We start from the raw sequence: 18,074 nt of genomic DNA on the forward strand, positions 1-18,074 counted from the left end.
GCAAACCAACCGATAACCGCTTATTGCGATTTTTTTTTTTTACCAAAAATAGGTAGAAGAATACGTATCGGCCTAAACTGAGGACATTTTTTTATATATATTTTTTGGGGATATTTATTATAGCAAAAAGTAAAAAATATTGCATTTTTTTCAAAATTGTCGTTCTATTTTTGTTTATAGCTCAAAAATTAAAAACCGCAGAGGTGATCAAATACCACCAAATGAAAGCTCTATTTGTGGGAAAAAAGGACGCCAATTTTGTTTGGGAGCCACGTCACACGACCGCGCAATTGGCAGTTAAAGTGACGCAGTGCCGAATCGCAAAACCTGGCCAGGTCCTTTAGCCTCATTTTGGTCCGGGTCTTAAGTGGTTAATTGTGTCACTTTTATTCCTATTACAAGGAAAGTAAACATCCCTTGTAATATAAAAAAGCATGACAGGTCCTCTTAAATATGAGATCCGGGGTCAAAAAGACTTCATATCTCATGTTTATACTAAAATGCAATAAAAAAAAAAAAATTCAATTGAGAAAAGGAAAAAAATGTCCCTTTAAGAGCTGTGGGCGGAAGTGACGTTTTGACGTGGCTTCCGCCCTGCTATGGTATGTGTCATGGATATGCAGTAATGTCTGGCAGCTTACCTTCCTCTCCATGTGTTCACCTTAGAGGCCAGACACTCTCACCTGGCTGCTTTTATCATCTCTCCTCCCTGTATGGCTCCACCCCAGGCCATATCAGAAACTCTATATTAACCAGTGCACTGCAGGTCTGCCTTGCTGATCAACGTTGTTTGTTAAGCATTGTGTTCCTGCTTGCCGTGTGCTACGTTTATCTCTGTGTACCGATCTTGGCTTGTCCCCGACTATTCCTGTTTGCTTGTGACCCTGACCTTTGTTTATCCGTGTCTGCTTGTCGCCCTGACCTTGGCTTACCCCTCACTATCTCTTGAATCCTGAGTGGCTGCTTCTCCTCTCTCCTCCTATGCCCTACGGAGCGTGAGCTGGGGGACTCTGGGGGCTGCCAGAACAGAGATATCCTGCTTCAAAGTGCCGACGTATATAGCCGTGCAGCGGTCCGGAAGTGGTTAAAAAGTATCTGCAAAAGAAAGAGTGTCCATTTATTACTGCTCAGTGCTCTGGAGTATCCTACAGCTTCCCTAAACCCCATCCAAGTTACTCCACAAGTTAACTTTAAAAAAGGAAACCACTAGACTGTATACTGAACCAGAGGAGTGAATGTTGCCGTTTGCCTGGCTGCCGCTACACTAGTGGTAGAAGAACCTTGGACACAACTCAGCGGCCCTTGAGGGGGTAGCGCTATATTAACGTGAGTAAATCTTGTACCACTTACCTCTGCTCTTTTTCTCATAAGTTCCCAAGGTGACGGCCTCTGTAGGCCGCATTTCAGTAGTGCCATCAGTCATGTTAGTGGTAGTTTTGGTAGCATTGACCTGTCCCAGCGTGGAAGCAGTTGACGTCTTAGTTGGGAAGCTCAAATGTTCTGGCTCAGTTCCAGTAGAAAATGTTGTTCCCGTAATTGTCAAAGTTGTATTACATGGTATAGTTGGGGTACTGGTTGATGGAGAACCAGTTGAAGAAGCTGTCGGCATAGTTGTGGCACTTGAAGGTGTTTTGGCAGTTGTTGAAACTTTTTCCAGGCTTGGCGTACTGGTCAACCCAGTAATTCCAGACATTACTGGGATGGTATTGCTCTCAGAAACCGGATTTGGTAAAGAGGCTTTAGTGGTGTATCGTGTCATCAGTGTAGTGGGAATCACCGGAGCAGAGGGTCTAGATGTGGTATCACCGATCGTAGAGACCGCTGTTGGCGATGAAGCTCCATTGACAGGATATACTATCGGTGCCGTTTTGCTAACTGGTGATGTAGAAGCGACGATCGTTATTGGAGCAGTTGGGTTGGCCGGTGGGCTTACAAAAGAAATGTTGGTGGTTATTGGTGGAGTTACGGTGGATGTTAAGGTCACAGCTGATTTATTTGATCTTGAATCTGTTGTTTTGGTTCCAGAAGAGTCAGTGACATCAGATATCATTGGTGCAGTTTTGGTAGCCATTGATGAGGAGCCAAATATCTTTGATGGTACCAGAGTACTTCCTACAATCGGTGACATATTCAGATCTACTGTTGACATTAAACCCGTTATATTCTTCAATGTTGCCGCAACTGTGGTACTTCCTAGGGTCGTAGATATTTTAGATGTTATTGGGACAGTTCTGGAATCTAATAATGCGGATCCAGTTATATTGGGCAATAAAGATGGAGACACAGAGGGAGTAATGTTGGATGTTCCTGACACTGCTGTGGTTGATGGCGAAGAATACTGACTAACATTAGACATTACTGCAGCAGTTCTTCCATCTAGCGAAATAGAGGTACTTAAAACAGGTGGTACAGGTGCAGTGGTGGCAGCTTGGGACAATAATATGGTGACGTTATGCCTATTTGGTGCATCTGATGTATTAGACTCTGCTGGCCAGGTGGTTGCACCCACAGACAAGACTCCAGTGACATTAGATGTTGTAGCTGCTGTATCTGGTATTATGGTTTTGGTGATAAATGGAGTCACTGGTACAGTTTTGGTAGCCAGTGATGTGAAGCCTGTGGTATTATACAGTATTGTCCCAGTAACTTGTAGTATAGTGGTATTCAGGCCTAATGTTCTTGAGGTTGAAGTTGACCCAATGGTATTGGACACTGTTGGTGCAACTGTGTTCCCTTGTAATGTAATATTGCTATAATTGGATGTTATTGGCACAGTTATGGTAGTCGATAATGTTAAACTAGCTAGATTTGATAATGCAGGGGAACTCAAGGTAGCTTGTGTTGTGTTGGAAAGCAGATTGGACATTATCGGTACAACTATGGTGGATGGTGATGTTTCATCGGAGACAATGAATGAGGTTGGTTCAATTTTGGAAGTTGTAGAGTTGAGAGACATTGGTAGAGCTCTGGTAGTTGGTGATGTATAGTTGGTCATATTATGTATCATTGGTGCATTTGTTACCAATGATAATGTTGAGTTGGTTATATCAGACGGCAATAGTGTTGTTTTGGTTCCCAGTGATGTAGTTTGCCTTGTAAGAGTAGACATCAGTGTCACAGTTGGTGATGTTAAGTTGGTTATGTTAGATGGTATGGGTGACGTTTGGCTTCCAAGTGATGGGGTTAGAGTCACAGAAGCCATCATTAAGGCAGGTGTGGTAGTTGGCAAAGTAGAGTTTGTAATATTAGGTGCTATCGGCGCAGTTGTTACAAATGGTAATGACGGTAAAAGTGTCGATTTGGTTGCCAGAGATGTTATTAGACCTGTAAGAGCCATCGATATTGCAGGTGCTGTACTTGGTGATGGAGAATTAGTAATGCTAGATGAGACTGATACAGTTTGGGCAGCTAGTGATGTGGCATTAGACATATTAGAAGTTATTGCTTGGGTTGCAGTTCCTGCTGATACTACAGAAGTTGGTGCAGTTGTGGCTGTTGATGATCTTGGGTAAGTTAATCCAGTTGTGGCCGTTGATGATTTTGGGTACATTTGTGGATAAACTGATGCAGTTGTTGTTGGGTAAGTTGTGGCTGTTGATGATGTTGGGTACATTTGTGGATAAGCTGGTGCAGTTGTTGTTGTTGGGTAATTTGTGGCTGTTGATGATGTAGGGTACATTTGGGGATAAGCTGGTGCCGTTGTGCCTGTTGATGTTGGGTAAGTTGTGGCTGTTGATGTTGGGTAAATTTGTGGGTAAGATGGTATAGTTGTGGCAGTCAATGATGTTGGGTAAGTTTGGGAATAAGCAGGTGCAGTTGTGGCTGTTGATGATATTGGGTAAGTTGATGTAGTTGTGGCCATTGATGATGTTGGATACATTTGGGGATAAGCTGGTGCAGTTGTGCCTGTTGATGTTGGGTGAGTTGAGGCTGTTGATGATGTTGGGTAAACTTGTGGGTAAGGTGGTGTAGTTGTGACCGTTGATGATGTTGGGTAAGTTTGGGGATAAGCTGGTGCAGTTGTGCCTGTTGATGTTGGGTAAGTTAAGGCTGTTGATGATGTTGGGTAAACTTGTGGGTAAGGTGGTGTAGTTGTGGCAGTCAGTGATGTTGGGTAAGTTTGGGAGTAAGTTGGTGCAGTTGTGGCTGTTGATGATGTTGGGTGAGTTGAGGCTGTTGATGATGTTGGGTAAACTTGTGAGTAAGGTGGTGTAGTTGTGGCAGTCAGTGATATTTGGTAAGTTTGGGAATAAGCAGGTGCAGTTGTGGCTGTTGATGATGTTGGGTAAGTTGATTTAGTTGTGGCCGTTGATGACGTTGGGTACATTTGGGGATAAGCTGGTGCAGTTGTGCCTGTTGATGTTGGGTAAGTTGAGGCTGTTGATGATGTTGGGTAAACTTGTGGGTAAGGTGGTGTAGTTGTGGCAGTCAGTGATGTTGGGTAAGTTTGGGAGTAAGTTGGTGCAGTTGTGGCTGTTGATGATGTTGGGTGAGTTGAGGCTGTTGATGATGTTGGGTAAACTTGTGAGTAAGGTGGTGTAGTTGTGGCAGTCAGTGATATTTGGTAAGTTTGGGAATAAGCAGGTGCAGTTGTGGCTGTTGATGATGTTGGGTAAGTTGATTTAGTTGTGGCCGTTGATGACGTTGGGTACATTTGGGGATAAGCTAGTGCAGTTGTGCCTGTTGATGTTGGGTGAGTTGAGGCTGTTGATGATGTTGGGTAAACTTGTGGGTAAGGTGGTGTAGTTGTGGCAGTCAGTGATATTTGGTAAGTTTGGGAAAAAACAGGTGCAGTTGTGGCTGTTGATGATGTTGGGTAAATGTGTGAGTAAGTTGGTGCAGTTGTGCCTATTGTTGATTTTTGGTAAGATTGTGGGTAGGTTGGTGCAGTTGTGGCAGTCGATGATGTTGGGTTGGTTTGTGGGTGGGTTTCAAAAGCATTTTCAGATGAAACTCTGTCCAAGTATGCAGAAGGATAAGTGCTGGTGGCGAGATTTCTGGCTTCATTAGGGGATGTATCCCCTTCCATTATCATGGTGGCAGATGGTCCTGAGGTGACCAGAAGTTCAGTGGAATCCGTCTCTGGACCAGGTAAAGAGATGGCCCGAGGTCTCTTAGTAGGTGATGTGATGTTTTTGTTTATTGGAATAGGTCCTGCGGCAGTCATATTGCTGTTCGGTGACATGGTCTCTCCTCTACTAGGGCTTGGTTGTGAGTTGGGCTTCTCGGGTTTGGTTGGAGGAGATACTGGTGAGGACTCGCTCCTCAGAAAAGTTGCTGGAACTGAAGACTCTGAAGGCACTGTGTCCTCAGAGGTGAAATTTATAGAGACAAAAACTTCTGGTGTCACTGGAGATAGTTCCGTGATATTCCTTGAAGGATCTTTCCTGCTCCAAGTTGGGGGTTGTGAGATGACATCAGTGAAAACGGGTAAGGGCACTAAAATGGTAACAAAGATAAGATATTCAAGATGTTAAAATATATTACTGTTTCAAAAGCAGACGTAGGCAGTGTGTGCAGGTCACAGGAAACCAGAAATTTGAGAAAAATGGGGCAGCCGTTGCTCCTTCTAAGAACACATTGGTTGACCTGGAACCTACTTACAGATTAGCAAGTCAAAGTGAAGTCACAACTCCTGATCTGCACACTTGTTTCATATCTGTGCCTTACCAAGTTTGAAGGCTATTGGAAAAGCATGGCAGCCAAGCAACTAGCATTTCCAGAAACCGAGGGCAGGAATGGTGGCCTCTATGTTCTTGTACTACAGGTTTCCTTCAGGCCATCCCCCCTGCGTCTCCTCTTTCTTAGGATCACAGCGGCTTCCGTTCCGTCACAGTGAGTCTCCTCCCTCCTCTTCCTAGGTGGCCAATAAGATCGCTTCTCCTCTCGGCCAATCGGGTGACGGGTCTCAGGACCTGCTTCCAGATTGGCCGGGAGGAGAATCTGGAAGACAAAAGCAAATATTCATTTGTTATTGTCACACAACTGGGTGGGCTTAGGCTGCAGTGCTCTGCGCCCCGAGCCCACCCTTTTTGAAGTAAATTAGAGCCTCTAGCGACACAATCCGCCTCCAATAGCTGAGGGCCGGGCCACCCCTCACGTGTGACCCCGCCCCCCTCTGACACAACGGGGAAACGCCACAGGGTTACCTAGTGACATGTGTGGGTGACCCCGCCCCCCTCTGACGCCACGGGAAACATTTTTTTGCATTGATACATGATAAAATAAAAAAAAAGCATCCTTCCCATGTTGAGGGCATGTGGCCTGGTACGGTTCAGGAGGGGGGGGGGTCGCTCTCACATCCCCCCTCTTTTTTTGCAGCCTGTCGGGTTTCGTGTTTGGATAAGGGTCTGGTATGGATTTTTGGGGGGAACCCCACGCCATTTTTTTAATTTTGGCGCAGGTTTCCCCTTAAAATCCATACCAGACCTGAAGGGCCTGGTATGGAATTTGGGGGGACCCCACGCAATTTTTTTTGAAATTTTGGTTTGGGGTTCCCCTTAATATTCATACCAGACCCAAACCATGACAATAACTTGCATATAAGCCTTTAAAATTAGCACTTTTGATTTCTCCCATAGACTTTTAAAGGATGTTCCGCGGCTTTCGAATTTGCAGCGAACACCCCAAATTGTTCGCTATTCGGCAAACAGGCGAACACCCGATGTTCTATTCGAACATTGGGCTCATGCCTAGAAATTTGATGCTAGTTACCATGTCCATGATTGTAGACATGGGGAGTACAGAGGGAGGTTATGCTTCCATGTGTATTCTGTTTTGCAATCTAGTTGGACATATCATGTTGGACATATGTTTTACATGGAGTGATGCTAGGCTACCTGAGGCCTATCCAGGAGCAGGAGAAGCAGCTTAGGGTTGGGACTGCAGGATTGAAGTCTAACCAAATGGAGAAAGTTCAGCCGGACAGGGAACCAGTTGTGGTCAGGGGTAGAGGGGAAGCTGTCGCCACTAAGGGAACATCCATTTTCCTACCAGAGACTACAGTGAGTGAGCTTGAGCAAGTACCAGAGCAGTCTTCTCACCAACCAGGGACGGTGAAGAAGTGGGAAAGCTTCAGCAATTGCCAAACCAGGGACCCAGCAGGATAGCGGGGGTGACACTTGAAGAGTATACAGCGGGGTGGCTGTGGAAGAGCTCAGGGGGATCCAGTGACGACTGGGATCTGGAAGTCTAGTGAGAGACTGGGAGCTCAGTGAGTGAAGATCTACATTGAGATAAGAAACGCACTGTTCTGTGTTACCAAGAGTTTCCTACAACTACCTTCTATTGACTGTTGCAAGATAAGTTGCCATAGGAGACAGCGGTCCTACCTATACAGAAGTGTTATCCGGCTGGAGGCCTTTCTTTGTATAGCTGTCTACCTATAGACGTTTCAGAGTCTGCCAATTATTATTGCATCTACTCAAAGGTGTCCTGGCCCTAACCCTCTCTCCCACAGTTCTTGTTAAGAGACAATACATCTCTTTGTTCGCATTGAAAAAGTGACTGGCGCCCATCATTTCTTTTTGCATCACACCCACCATGCCTGGTAACCCACTCTACAAAGGATGCCAGCTCTCCCTGACTCTGGAGGTCACCATTAGGCCCCTAGGGGTCGGGGCCCTTGCTACATAGATAAAAAATTGGACTTTTTCTGGTGTGAGTATATTATATTATAATATATAAGGAGGTTACATCACAGTGAGCATAAACTATATAGCTTCATCAAAACATATTATATTAACTTCAGGCATCCCCGTCCTTTTTAAATACTAACTTGCGATATGCCGTAGAAATGGAGATACAAGTGTTCAGGTCCTAAATAGCTTCATATGTACAACACCTGAGATACTAAAGAGGTGTGATCACCCATGATCCCTTACATATAACAAACTCTGGCTTATAAAATGGGAATTCTTAGTTTGCATATATTGCAATACGTGTTCAAGCTGACCAACTGTGTCAAAGTGATCCCTCTCTAACCAACTGCATGAAAGTGATCCCTCTCTAACCAACTGCATGAAAGTGACCCCTCTCTAACCAACTGCATGAAAGTGACCCCTCTCTAACCAACTGCATGAAAGTGACCCCTCTCTAACCAACTGCATGAAAGTGACCCCTCTCTAACCAACTGCATGAAAGTGATCCCTTTCTGGCCAACTGTGTCAAAGTGATCCCTTTCTAACCAACTGCATGAAAGTGACCCCTCTCTAACCAACTGCATGAAAGTGACCCCTCTCTAACCAACTGCATGAAAGTGATCCCTTTCTGGCCAACTGCATGAAAGTGACCCCTCTCTAACCAACTGCGTCAAAGTGATCCCTCTCTAACCAACTGCATGAAAGTGATCCCTCTCTAACCAACTGCATGAAAGTGACCCCTCTCTAACCAACTGCATGAAAGTGACCCCTCTCTAACCAACTGCATGAAAGTGACCCCTCTCTAACCAACTGCATGAAAGTGACCCCTCTCTAACCAACTGCATGAAAGTGATCCCTCTCTAACCAACTGCATGAAAGTGATCCCTCTCTAACCAACTGCATGAAAGTGATCCCTCTCTAACCAACTGCATGACAGTGGCCCCTCTCTAACCAACTGCATGACAGTGATCCCTCTCTAACCAACTGCATGAAAGTGATCCCTCTCTAACCAACTGCATGAAAGTGATCCCTCTCTAACCAACTGCATGAAAGTGATCCCTCTCTAACCAACTGCATGAAAGTGACCCCTCTCTAACCAACTGCATGAAAGTGACCCCTCTCTAACCAACTGCATGAAAGTGATCCCTCTCTAACCAACTGCATGAAAGTGATCCCTCTCTAACCAACTGCATGAAAGTGATCCCTCTCTAACCAACTGCATGAAAGTGATCCCTCTCTAACCAACTGCATGACAGTGATCCCTCTCTAACCAACTGCATGGAAGTGATCCCTCTCTAACCAACTGCATGACAGTGATCCCTCTCTAACCAACTGCATGAAAGTGATCCCTCTCTAACCAACTGCATGAAAGTGATCCCTCTCTAACCAACTGCATGAAAGTGATCCCTCTCTAACCAACTGCATGAAAGTGATCCCTTTCTGGCCAACTGCATGAAAGTGACCCCTCTCTAACCAACTGCATGAAAGTGATCCCTCTCTAACCAACTGCATGAAAGTGATCCCTCTCTAACCAACTGCATGAAAGTGATCCCTCTCTAACCAACTGCATCAAAGTGATCCCTCTCTAACCAACTGCATCAAAGTGATCCCTCTCTAACCAACTGCATCAAAGTGATCCCTCTCTAACCAACTGCATCAAAGTGATCCCTCTCTAACCAACTGCATCAAAGTGATCCCTTTCTGGCTAACTGCGCCAACGTGATCCCTTTCTGACCAACTGCATCAAAGTGATCCCTTTCTGGCTAACTGCGCCAACGTGATCCCTTTCTGACCAACTGCATCAAAGTGATCCCTTTCTGCCCAACTGTGCCAATGTGATCCCTCTCTGCCCATCTACGTTAATGTGATCCCTTTCTGGCCAACTGTGTCAAAGTGATCTCTTTCTGCCAAACTGTGCCAATGTGATCCCTTTCTGGCCAACTGCGTCAAAGTGATCTCTTTCTGCCCAACTGTGCCAATGTGATCCCTCTCTGCCCATCTACGTTAATGTGATCCCTTTCCGTCCGAATGCGTCAAAGTGATCTCTTTCTGTCAAACTGTGCCAATGTGATCGCTTTCTGGCCATCTGCATTGACGTGATCCCTTTTTGGCAAACCGCGTCAATGTGATCCCTTTCTGGCCAACTGTGTCAATGTGATCCATTTATGACCAACTGTGTCAACGTGATCCCCTTCTGGCCAACTGTGTCAATATGATCCCTTTCTGGCCAACTGCGTCAAAGTGATCCCTTTCTGCCCAACGGTGCCAACATGATATCTTTTGGCCAACTGTTCCAATGTGATCCCTTTCTGGCCATCTGCACCAACGTGATCCCTTTCTGGCCAACTGTCCCAACGCGATCCCTTTCTCGCCAACTGTGTCAACGTGATCCCTTTCTAGCCGACTGGGTCAACGTGATCCCTTTCTGGCCAACTACGTCAAAGTGATCGCTTTCTGGCCATCTGCATCAATATGATCCCTTTCTGGCCAACTGTGTCAATGTGATCCATTTATGACCAACTGTGTCAACATGATCCCTTTCTGGCCAACTGTCCCAACGCGATCCCTTTCTCGACAACTGTGTCAACGTGATCCCTTTCTGGCCAACTGGGTCAACGTGATCCCTTTCTGGACAACTGGGTCAACATGATCCCTTTCTGGACAACTGTCCCAACGCGATCCCTTTCTCGCCAACTGTGTCGACGTGATCCCTTTCTGGCCAACTGGGTCAACGTGATCCCTTTCTGACCAACTGGGTCAACGTGATCCCTTTCTGGCCAACTGGCTCAATGTGATCCCTTTCTGGCTGACTGGGTCAACGTGATCCCTTTCTGGCCAACTACATCAAAGTGATCGCTTTCTGCCCATCTGCATTAACGTGATCCCTTTTTGTCAAACTGCATCAATGTGATCCCTTTCTGGCCAACTGTGTCAACGTGATCCATTTATGACCAACTGTGCCAACGTGATCCCCTTCTGGCCAACTGTGTCAATATGATCCCTTTCTGGCCAACTGCGTCAAAGTGATCCCTTTCTGCCCAACTTTGCCAACATGATATCTTTTAGCCAACTGTTCCAATGTGATCCCTTTCTGGCCATCTGCACCAACGTGATCCCTTTCTGGCCAACTGTCCCAACGTGATCCCTTTCTCGCCAACTGTGTCAACGTGATCCCTTTCTGACCAACTGGGTCAACGTGATCCCTTTCTGGCCAACTGGGTCAACGTGATCCCTTTCTGGCCAACTGGGTCAACGTGATCCCTTTCTGACCAACTGGGTCAACGTGATCCCTTTCTGGCCAACTGGCTCAATGTGATCCCTTTCTGGCTGACTGGGCCAACGTGATCCCTTTCTGGCCAACTACATCAAAGTGATCGCTTTCTGCCCATCTGCATTAACGTGATCCCTTTTTGTCAAACTGCATCAATGTGATCCCTTTCTGGCCAACTGTGTCAACGTGATCCATTTATGACCAACTGTGCCAACGTGATCCCCTTCTGGCCAACTGTGTCAATATGATCCCTTTCTGGCCAACTGCGTCAAAGTGATCCCTTTCTGCCCAACTTTGCCAACATGATATCTTTTAGCCAACTGTTCCAATGTGATCCCTTTCTGGCCATCTGCACCAACGTGATCCCTTTCTGGCCAACTGTCCCAACGTGATCCCTTTCTCGCCAACTGTGTCAACGTGATCCCTTTCTGGCCAACTGGGTCAACGTGATCCCTTTCTGGCCAACTGGGTCAACGTGATCCCTTTCTGGCCAACTGGGTCAACGTGATCCCTTTCTGGACAACTGGGTCAACGTGATCCCTTTCTGGCCAACTACATCAAAGTGATCGCTTTCTGGCCATCTGCATTAACGTGATCCCTTTTTGTCAAACTGCGTCAATGTGATCCCTTTCTGGCCAACTGTGTCAACGTGATCCATTTATGACCAACTGTGCCAACGTGATCCCATTCTGGCCAACTGTGTCAATATGATCCCTTTCTGGCCAACGGGGTCAACGTGATCCCTTTCTGCCCAACTTTGCCAACATGATACCTTTTAGCCAACTGTTCCAATGTGATCCCTTTACGGCCATCTGCACCAACGTGATCCCTTTACGGCCATCTGCACCAACGTGATCCCTTTCTGGCCAACTGTGTCAACGCGATCCCTTTCTCGCCAACTGTGTCAACGCGATCCCTTTCTCGCCAACTGTGTCAACGTGATCCCTTTCTCGCCAACTGGGTCAACGTGACCCCTTTCTGACCAACTACGTCAAAGTGATCCCTTTTTGCCCAACGTGATCCCTTTCTGGCCAGCTGCGTCAAAGTGATCCCTTTTTGGCCATCTGCATTAAAGTGATCCCTGTCTGGTCATCTGCGTCAAAGTTATATATCTCTGGCCAACTGGGTCAAAGTCATCCCTTTCTAATTAAACTGCAGCTAAGTGATCCCTTTCTGGCCAACTGCATAAAAAATGATCACTTTCTCGTCAAGTGTGTCTAAGTGATCCCTTTCTGGCCAAAAATTATCCCTCTCTTGCCAACTGCATCACAAATGATCCCTTTCTAGTCAACTGAGACTAAGCGATCCCTTTCTGGCCTTCTGCTTCCATATCAAAAAGAGATCACAGGGGACATACAGAGGGGGGACCTTGGAACACCAGAGCTTCTTCAAGTCTACCAAAGTTTCATAGAATTTGTAAAGGGCAGGAGCATACCTACAGGGGTCGCAATTGCAACCCAGCCCCATGCTGCAGAGGGGGCTAAGCAGCTCCCCTGTATGCCTGGATAGAAGGAGCGGTGGGGGCGGCTGCATATAGAAGAATCAATCTCTCCCACTCCCGCTGAATGTCCGCTTCTCCTCTTCTCCCTCCCACAAAAGAAACATTGAGAGATCAGATCTTCTATATGAAACAGTTCTTCTATATGTATCATTTACCGGGCCCCTTCCTTTTCTGAATGGAGAGTCCATGATCAGTACCAATCACTGACTCTGTCCATTCATAACAGAAGCATAGTAAACTGTTTACTATGTTTCCGTTTGTGAATGAACAGGAAGCTTCTGTACAGAGCTATTCCTTTCCATCAGAATCCCCTGCATTGTGGCATGATCAGTTAGCCTAAGTGGTGTCAGTCTGGATTGTAGCTGCAGTGCATAACGCAGTTGCAGATACTTAAAAAAGTTAGTGCGCGGTATATCAAATTCTGCTTGGATTTCCAAAAAGGATTTGAGGACGTGACCATTGTACAATTGTGACATGTATTTGAGCCCTGCAGCTTCCCGATTTCTGAGTCCACTGAGTTTAAGCAATTCTCTATAATGCATATTTCGCCAGATAGGAGTACAGTATTTATCGGCGTATACCGTGCACTTTTTTCCTCTTAAAATAAGGGAAAATCGTGGGTGCGCGATATACGCCGATCCCCGCTTCCCGCGCTGTGTTTGAACGCCGACATATACCGAGTGCAGTACACTCGGCCAGGCTCGGCTCCCCTCGCGGTCACACCCTGTGCCGCCTCCTAGCCAGGGGAGGGCTGGCAGCCTTAGGCCTGGGGGGCAAATCCAGTCAAGTGGCCCATAGAGCGTGGAAAAGTGATGGATCGAGGAAAACATCTAAGATTTTTCATGATCACAAGAGTCCGCACAGAGGCCCACCTTACATCAGAGTCCGCACAGAGGCCCCCCTTACATCAGAGTCCGCACAGAGGCCCCCCTTACATCAGAGTCCGCACAGAGGCCCCCCTTACATCAGAGTCCGCACAGAGGCCCCCCTTACATCAGAGTCTGTGTAGTGGCGGCCGGTGGCTGTGCATAGTGTCACCAGCCGGGGGGGAGATTTCCACCCTGCCCCCCCTGCCAGCCCTCCCCTGCTCCTAGCCTTTATGCAAAAGGAGTCGAGCGTGCCCGAGTGTACTGCGCTCGGTATATGTCGGCGGCGGCGTTCAAACACAGCGCGGGAAGCGGGGATCGACTCAGAAACAGCGCGGGTGAAGCGGGGAGGACACTACCAGGGCCACAGACGGACGCCGGACTGGACAAGGCCGCTGATGGACGCCGGGCAAGACACCGACGAGGGGCATTCAAACTAAGTATTTTATTTTTTTCAGGAAATATCCCTTCCAGGTTGGGGGTGCGCGCTATACGCTGGGGTGCGCTATACAAAGATAAATACGGTAAGTGTCAGGAAACCCCTAACACCCAGTAATCGGTTGATGTTGTTCCACAGTGTTTTCAGTAGAATTATGGATGGGAGTCCTCTATCTAAGTGTGTATAACCAGCCTCCAATCCTGACAATGCCGTGGCATCGTCCATTGGAGTGGCCAGGAGTCTGCGTATAGGATCCGAGGCGTCCACCAATCCCCAACCGCCCAGCTGTTGTAGCTGGGAGGCAAGGAAATAAGCTCTGGCGTGTGGGACTGCCAATGCCCCCCTCATCCTTGTTATATATCCTAGCTGTTTTTTTTGCGCCAAATTAATTCACTAAATTGGGAGTCTATTCTATCGAACCAGCGACGGGGAACCCAAACCGGTGAATTATGGCAAATATATAATAATTGTGGCGCCCATACCATCTTTATGAGGTTCACTCTCCCCACCACTGATAAAGGCAACTTACACCAGGCACTGCATTTGTCCCAAAATTTAGCCAGTAGGGGGACAAGATTAAGAGATATATATTGGGAGACATCCGGGGACACCTGTACACCCAGATAACGAAAAGAGGAGACTATCTGTACCATCAATGCGCAGTCAGGTAAAGGGACTGTCAGAGGGTCCAAGGCAGGGGAGGGCTGGCAGGGGGGGTAGGGTGGAAATCTCCCCCTGGGCTGGTGACACTATGCACAGCCACCGGCCGCCACTACCAAATGCTGTTTTTGCAGAGCAGGAATATGCCTGCTGGACCTCTGTTAACACAGTTCACGGCCGCTGCTCACCTCCCACTGGTGGACTCTGATGTAAGGGGGGCCTCTGTGCGGACTCTGATGTAAGGGGGGCCTCTGTGCGGACTCTGATGTAAGGGGGGCCACTGTGTGGACTCTGATGTAAGGGGGGCCACTGTGCAGACTCTAATGTAAGGGGGGCCTCTGTGCAGACTCTGATGTAAGGGGGGCCTCTGTGCAGACTCTGATGTAAGGGGGGCCTCTGTGCAGACTCTGATGTAAGGGGGGGCCTCTGTGCAGACTCTGATGTAAGGGGGGCCTCTGTGCAGACTCTGATGTAAGGGGGGCCTCTGTGCAGACTCTGATGTAAGGGGGGCCTCTGTGCAGACTCTGATGTAAGGGGGGCCTCTGTGCAGACTCTGATGTAAGGGGGGCCTCTGTGCAGACTCTGATGTAAGGGGGGCCACTGTGCGGACTCTGATGTAAGGTGGGCCTCTGTGCGGACTCTTGTGATCATGAAAAATCTTAGACTGTTTTCCTCGATCCATCACTTTTCCATGCTCTATGGGCCACTTGACTGGACTTGCCCCCCAGGCCTAAGGCTGCCAGCCCTCCCCTGGTCCAAGGGCATCAGTACTGACTTATTCCAGTTAATGGAGAAGCCGGACAGTGCACCAAAGGCTTTAATGAGATTCATAACTGTAACCAAAGAGCCCTGGGTGTCACCTAGGTACAGCAGGGTGTCATCAGCATATAATGATATTACATCCGTTCCAATGCCACGCTGGAACCCCACGATCTCACTATCCCCCCTTATTCGCGCTGCGAGCGGCTCCAGGGCAAACAGCAGGGGTGAAAGTGGGCACCCCTGTCTGGTGCCTCAGAACAGCGGGAATGGCTCCGATAACTCCCCATTAACCCTAATTCTAGCTGAGGGTTGGGCATACAGTAATTTGACCCAGCTAATAAATTTGGCACCCAGACCCATACCCTCCAAGACCTTCCAAAGGTAAGGCCACTCGACGCTGTCGAAGGCCTTAGCTGCGTCCAGTGAGAAAATTGCCTGGTTCCCAGGGTTATCCCCTGGGAGCTGTATATTCAAAAAAAGTCGCCTAATGTTGTGGGCTGTGGATCTAGTGGGTATGAATCCAGACTGGTCTTTGTGGACCAGTTTATGGATTACTCGTGACAGCACTCGTCGCCAGCACCCTTGCCAAAAGTTTGACATCAGTCGTAAGCAATGAGATGGGTCTATAAGAGTCTGGTGACGTAGCCTCCTTACCGGGTTTCAAAAGAACTATTATAATCGCCTCATTCATAGAATCAGGGAGTGTGCCTTCCTCAAGTGCCTCATTATAGACCTTCACCAGCATGGGTAGTAATGTATCCGCATATCTTTTGTACACCTCGGACGGAAGGCACACAGCGCTATTCCTGTCCATTCATTCTATGCAGTTGAGAGCTGTGTCCTCGATCTACATTCTCTGTCTCAAAGGTGAAAAATTTGAGGTCTGCTTAGACCCCTGATATCTCACCAAAGCCCCCCAACGAGGCTCCAAAAAAAAACGACTGACACCAGTGGCGGAACTACCAGGGTCACAAAGATCGCACCTGTGACTGGCCCTGGCATTCCGCCACCGGGCTCGGAAGGCAAGGGCCCTGGAACTTAATAGCTTCTTGCACCAAGGCCCTGAAGGGTCTGGTTACCCCACTGGTAAGGGGCCTGGGTAGAACTGGTAAAAGACACGCCAATCATAGATGGACCTTCAATTTCAGATCTTATAGCCAGATTCAGAGAGGATTACGCCGGCGTATCAGTAGATACGCCGTCGTAACTCTGAATCTGCGCCGTCGTAAATTTAAGTGTATTCTAAAATTGAGATACATTTAAATCTAGCTAAGATACGACCGCCTGCGCCGTCGTATCTTAGCTGTCAATTTAGGCCGGCCGCTAGGGGCGTGTACGCTGATTTACGCCTAGAAGGCGTAAATCAGCGAGATACGCCTATTCACGAACGCACGCTTGGCCGTCGCAGTAAAGATACGCCGTTTCCGTAAGGCGTTTTCAGGCCTAAAGATATTCCACCAAAAAGATGGCGCAGCCAATGTTAGGTATGGACGTCGGAACCGCGTCGAATTTTGAAATTTTGACGTCGTTTGCGTAAGTCGTCCGTGAATGGGGCTGGGTGTAATTTACATTCACGTCGAAACCAATAAGTCTTTGCGGCCTAATTTGGAGCATGTGCACTGGGATATGTCCACGGACGGCGCATGCGCCATTCTTTAAAAACGTCAATCACGTCGGGTCACGATTCATTAGCATAAAACACACCCACCTCTTCAGAATTTGAATTAGGCTCGCTTAGGCCGGCACATTTACGCTACGTAACTTAGGACGCAAGTGCTTTGTGAATACAGCACTTGGCTCTCTAACTTATGGCGGCGTAGCGTATACGAGATACGCTACGCCTGCCTAGCGTTGGGCCGGTCTACCTGAATCCAGCTATAAGTCTACAAGATCTGATACTTTTTTTTATTTGCACTTCCATCCAAATTCTCAGGACAAGTTTTCAGGGTGTACCCACTTCTTCAGGGTCCAAGCAGGATTCTTGAAGTACCTTAATGAAGGGGTCTTGAAGAAGGGGGTACACCCAAAATGTTGTCCTGAGAGTATCACGGACAGGACTCCATTGTTCTTCTCGCAAGTAAACTAATACGGCTCCAGCCACCTCAGGCATGAATGAAGATCTCAGTCTGCAGGTGATGATATCAGACACACAGAAAACAATTTCATCCAACAAAATAAAGATCCTCCAAGAGCCCCCACAAGACATGAGGAGCACCCCCCCCCCCTACTTACCCCCAACCAGACAGAGGAGGATGGAGGTGACCCGGAGATCCATGCTGGAGTGTCTGGATAGGAACGATGTACGGGGGCGGCTCGCTCCTTCCCGGTGATGATATGAAGTATCTGGGTGTGACTGTTGATGGGACATTAATCCGTTCTCCTCATTATACTAACAATAGTCACAGGAAGAAAAATCATCACACTTCACCTCGTATTACTCCATAATCTCTATCATGTGTCACAAGTCTCACTTACAGGTATGAAAGGTTCTAATTGTCCGTATTACATTTGGAAAAGGTAACTTAGTAGTGATTTAAAGCTGAACACCAGGAAAAAAGATAAATACATATATGAATGAACTTTTACTAAGGATTTGGATTCCTGTACATCCAGTCATAAACATGTTACAGCTCTGCAACACTATACAGAGCTGTTAGGCAGAATTGCAGCATGTTCCTTGCAATGTTACGTCTACATCTTTAAAGTGGTTATTAAACACTTAACCCCCGGACCATATTGCTGGCCACCATCCTCGGACAAACCATCGCGCCAAGCAATAAAGTCAAAAGTCGTGGAGTCATCTTTGACGCAGACATGACGATGAATGCACAAATAGGATCAGTCGTCAGCGGTTCTCATCATCTGCTCCGCATGCTGCGTAGACTCATCCCCTTCATCCCGGAAGAGGACACGGCAGTAGTGGTTGGAACAATCA

The 18,074-nt window shown here is 47.4% G+C and overlaps 1 protein-coding gene across 1 annotated transcript in view; it reads right to left on the reverse strand.

Moving 5' to 3' along the window:
• The window catches only part of LOC120939755 (mucin-5AC-like), a 32,716-nt gene extending 15,235 nt beyond the window's left edge, over positions 1-17,481 (reverse strand). Inside the window, exons 1-2 of the mRNA XM_040352090.1 lie at positions 17,372-17,481; positions 1,351-5,439 (exon numbers count right to left, since the gene is read on the reverse strand). Coding sequence (XP_040208024.1) covers positions 1,351-5,439; positions 17,372-17,414 — 4,132 coding nt within the window. The 5' untranslated portion in view covers positions 17,415-17,481. The remainder of the gene's footprint in view (positions 1-1,350; positions 5,440-17,371) is intronic.
• Between the last annotated feature and the right edge of the window lie 593 nt (positions 17,482-18,074).

Source organism: Rana temporaria, chromosome 5, assembly GCF_905171775.1.
Source record: "Rana temporaria chromosome 5, aRanTem1.1, whole genome shotgun sequence".
NCBI classification, from domain to species: Eukaryota; Metazoa; Chordata; class Amphibia; order Anura; family Ranidae; genus Rana; species Rana temporaria.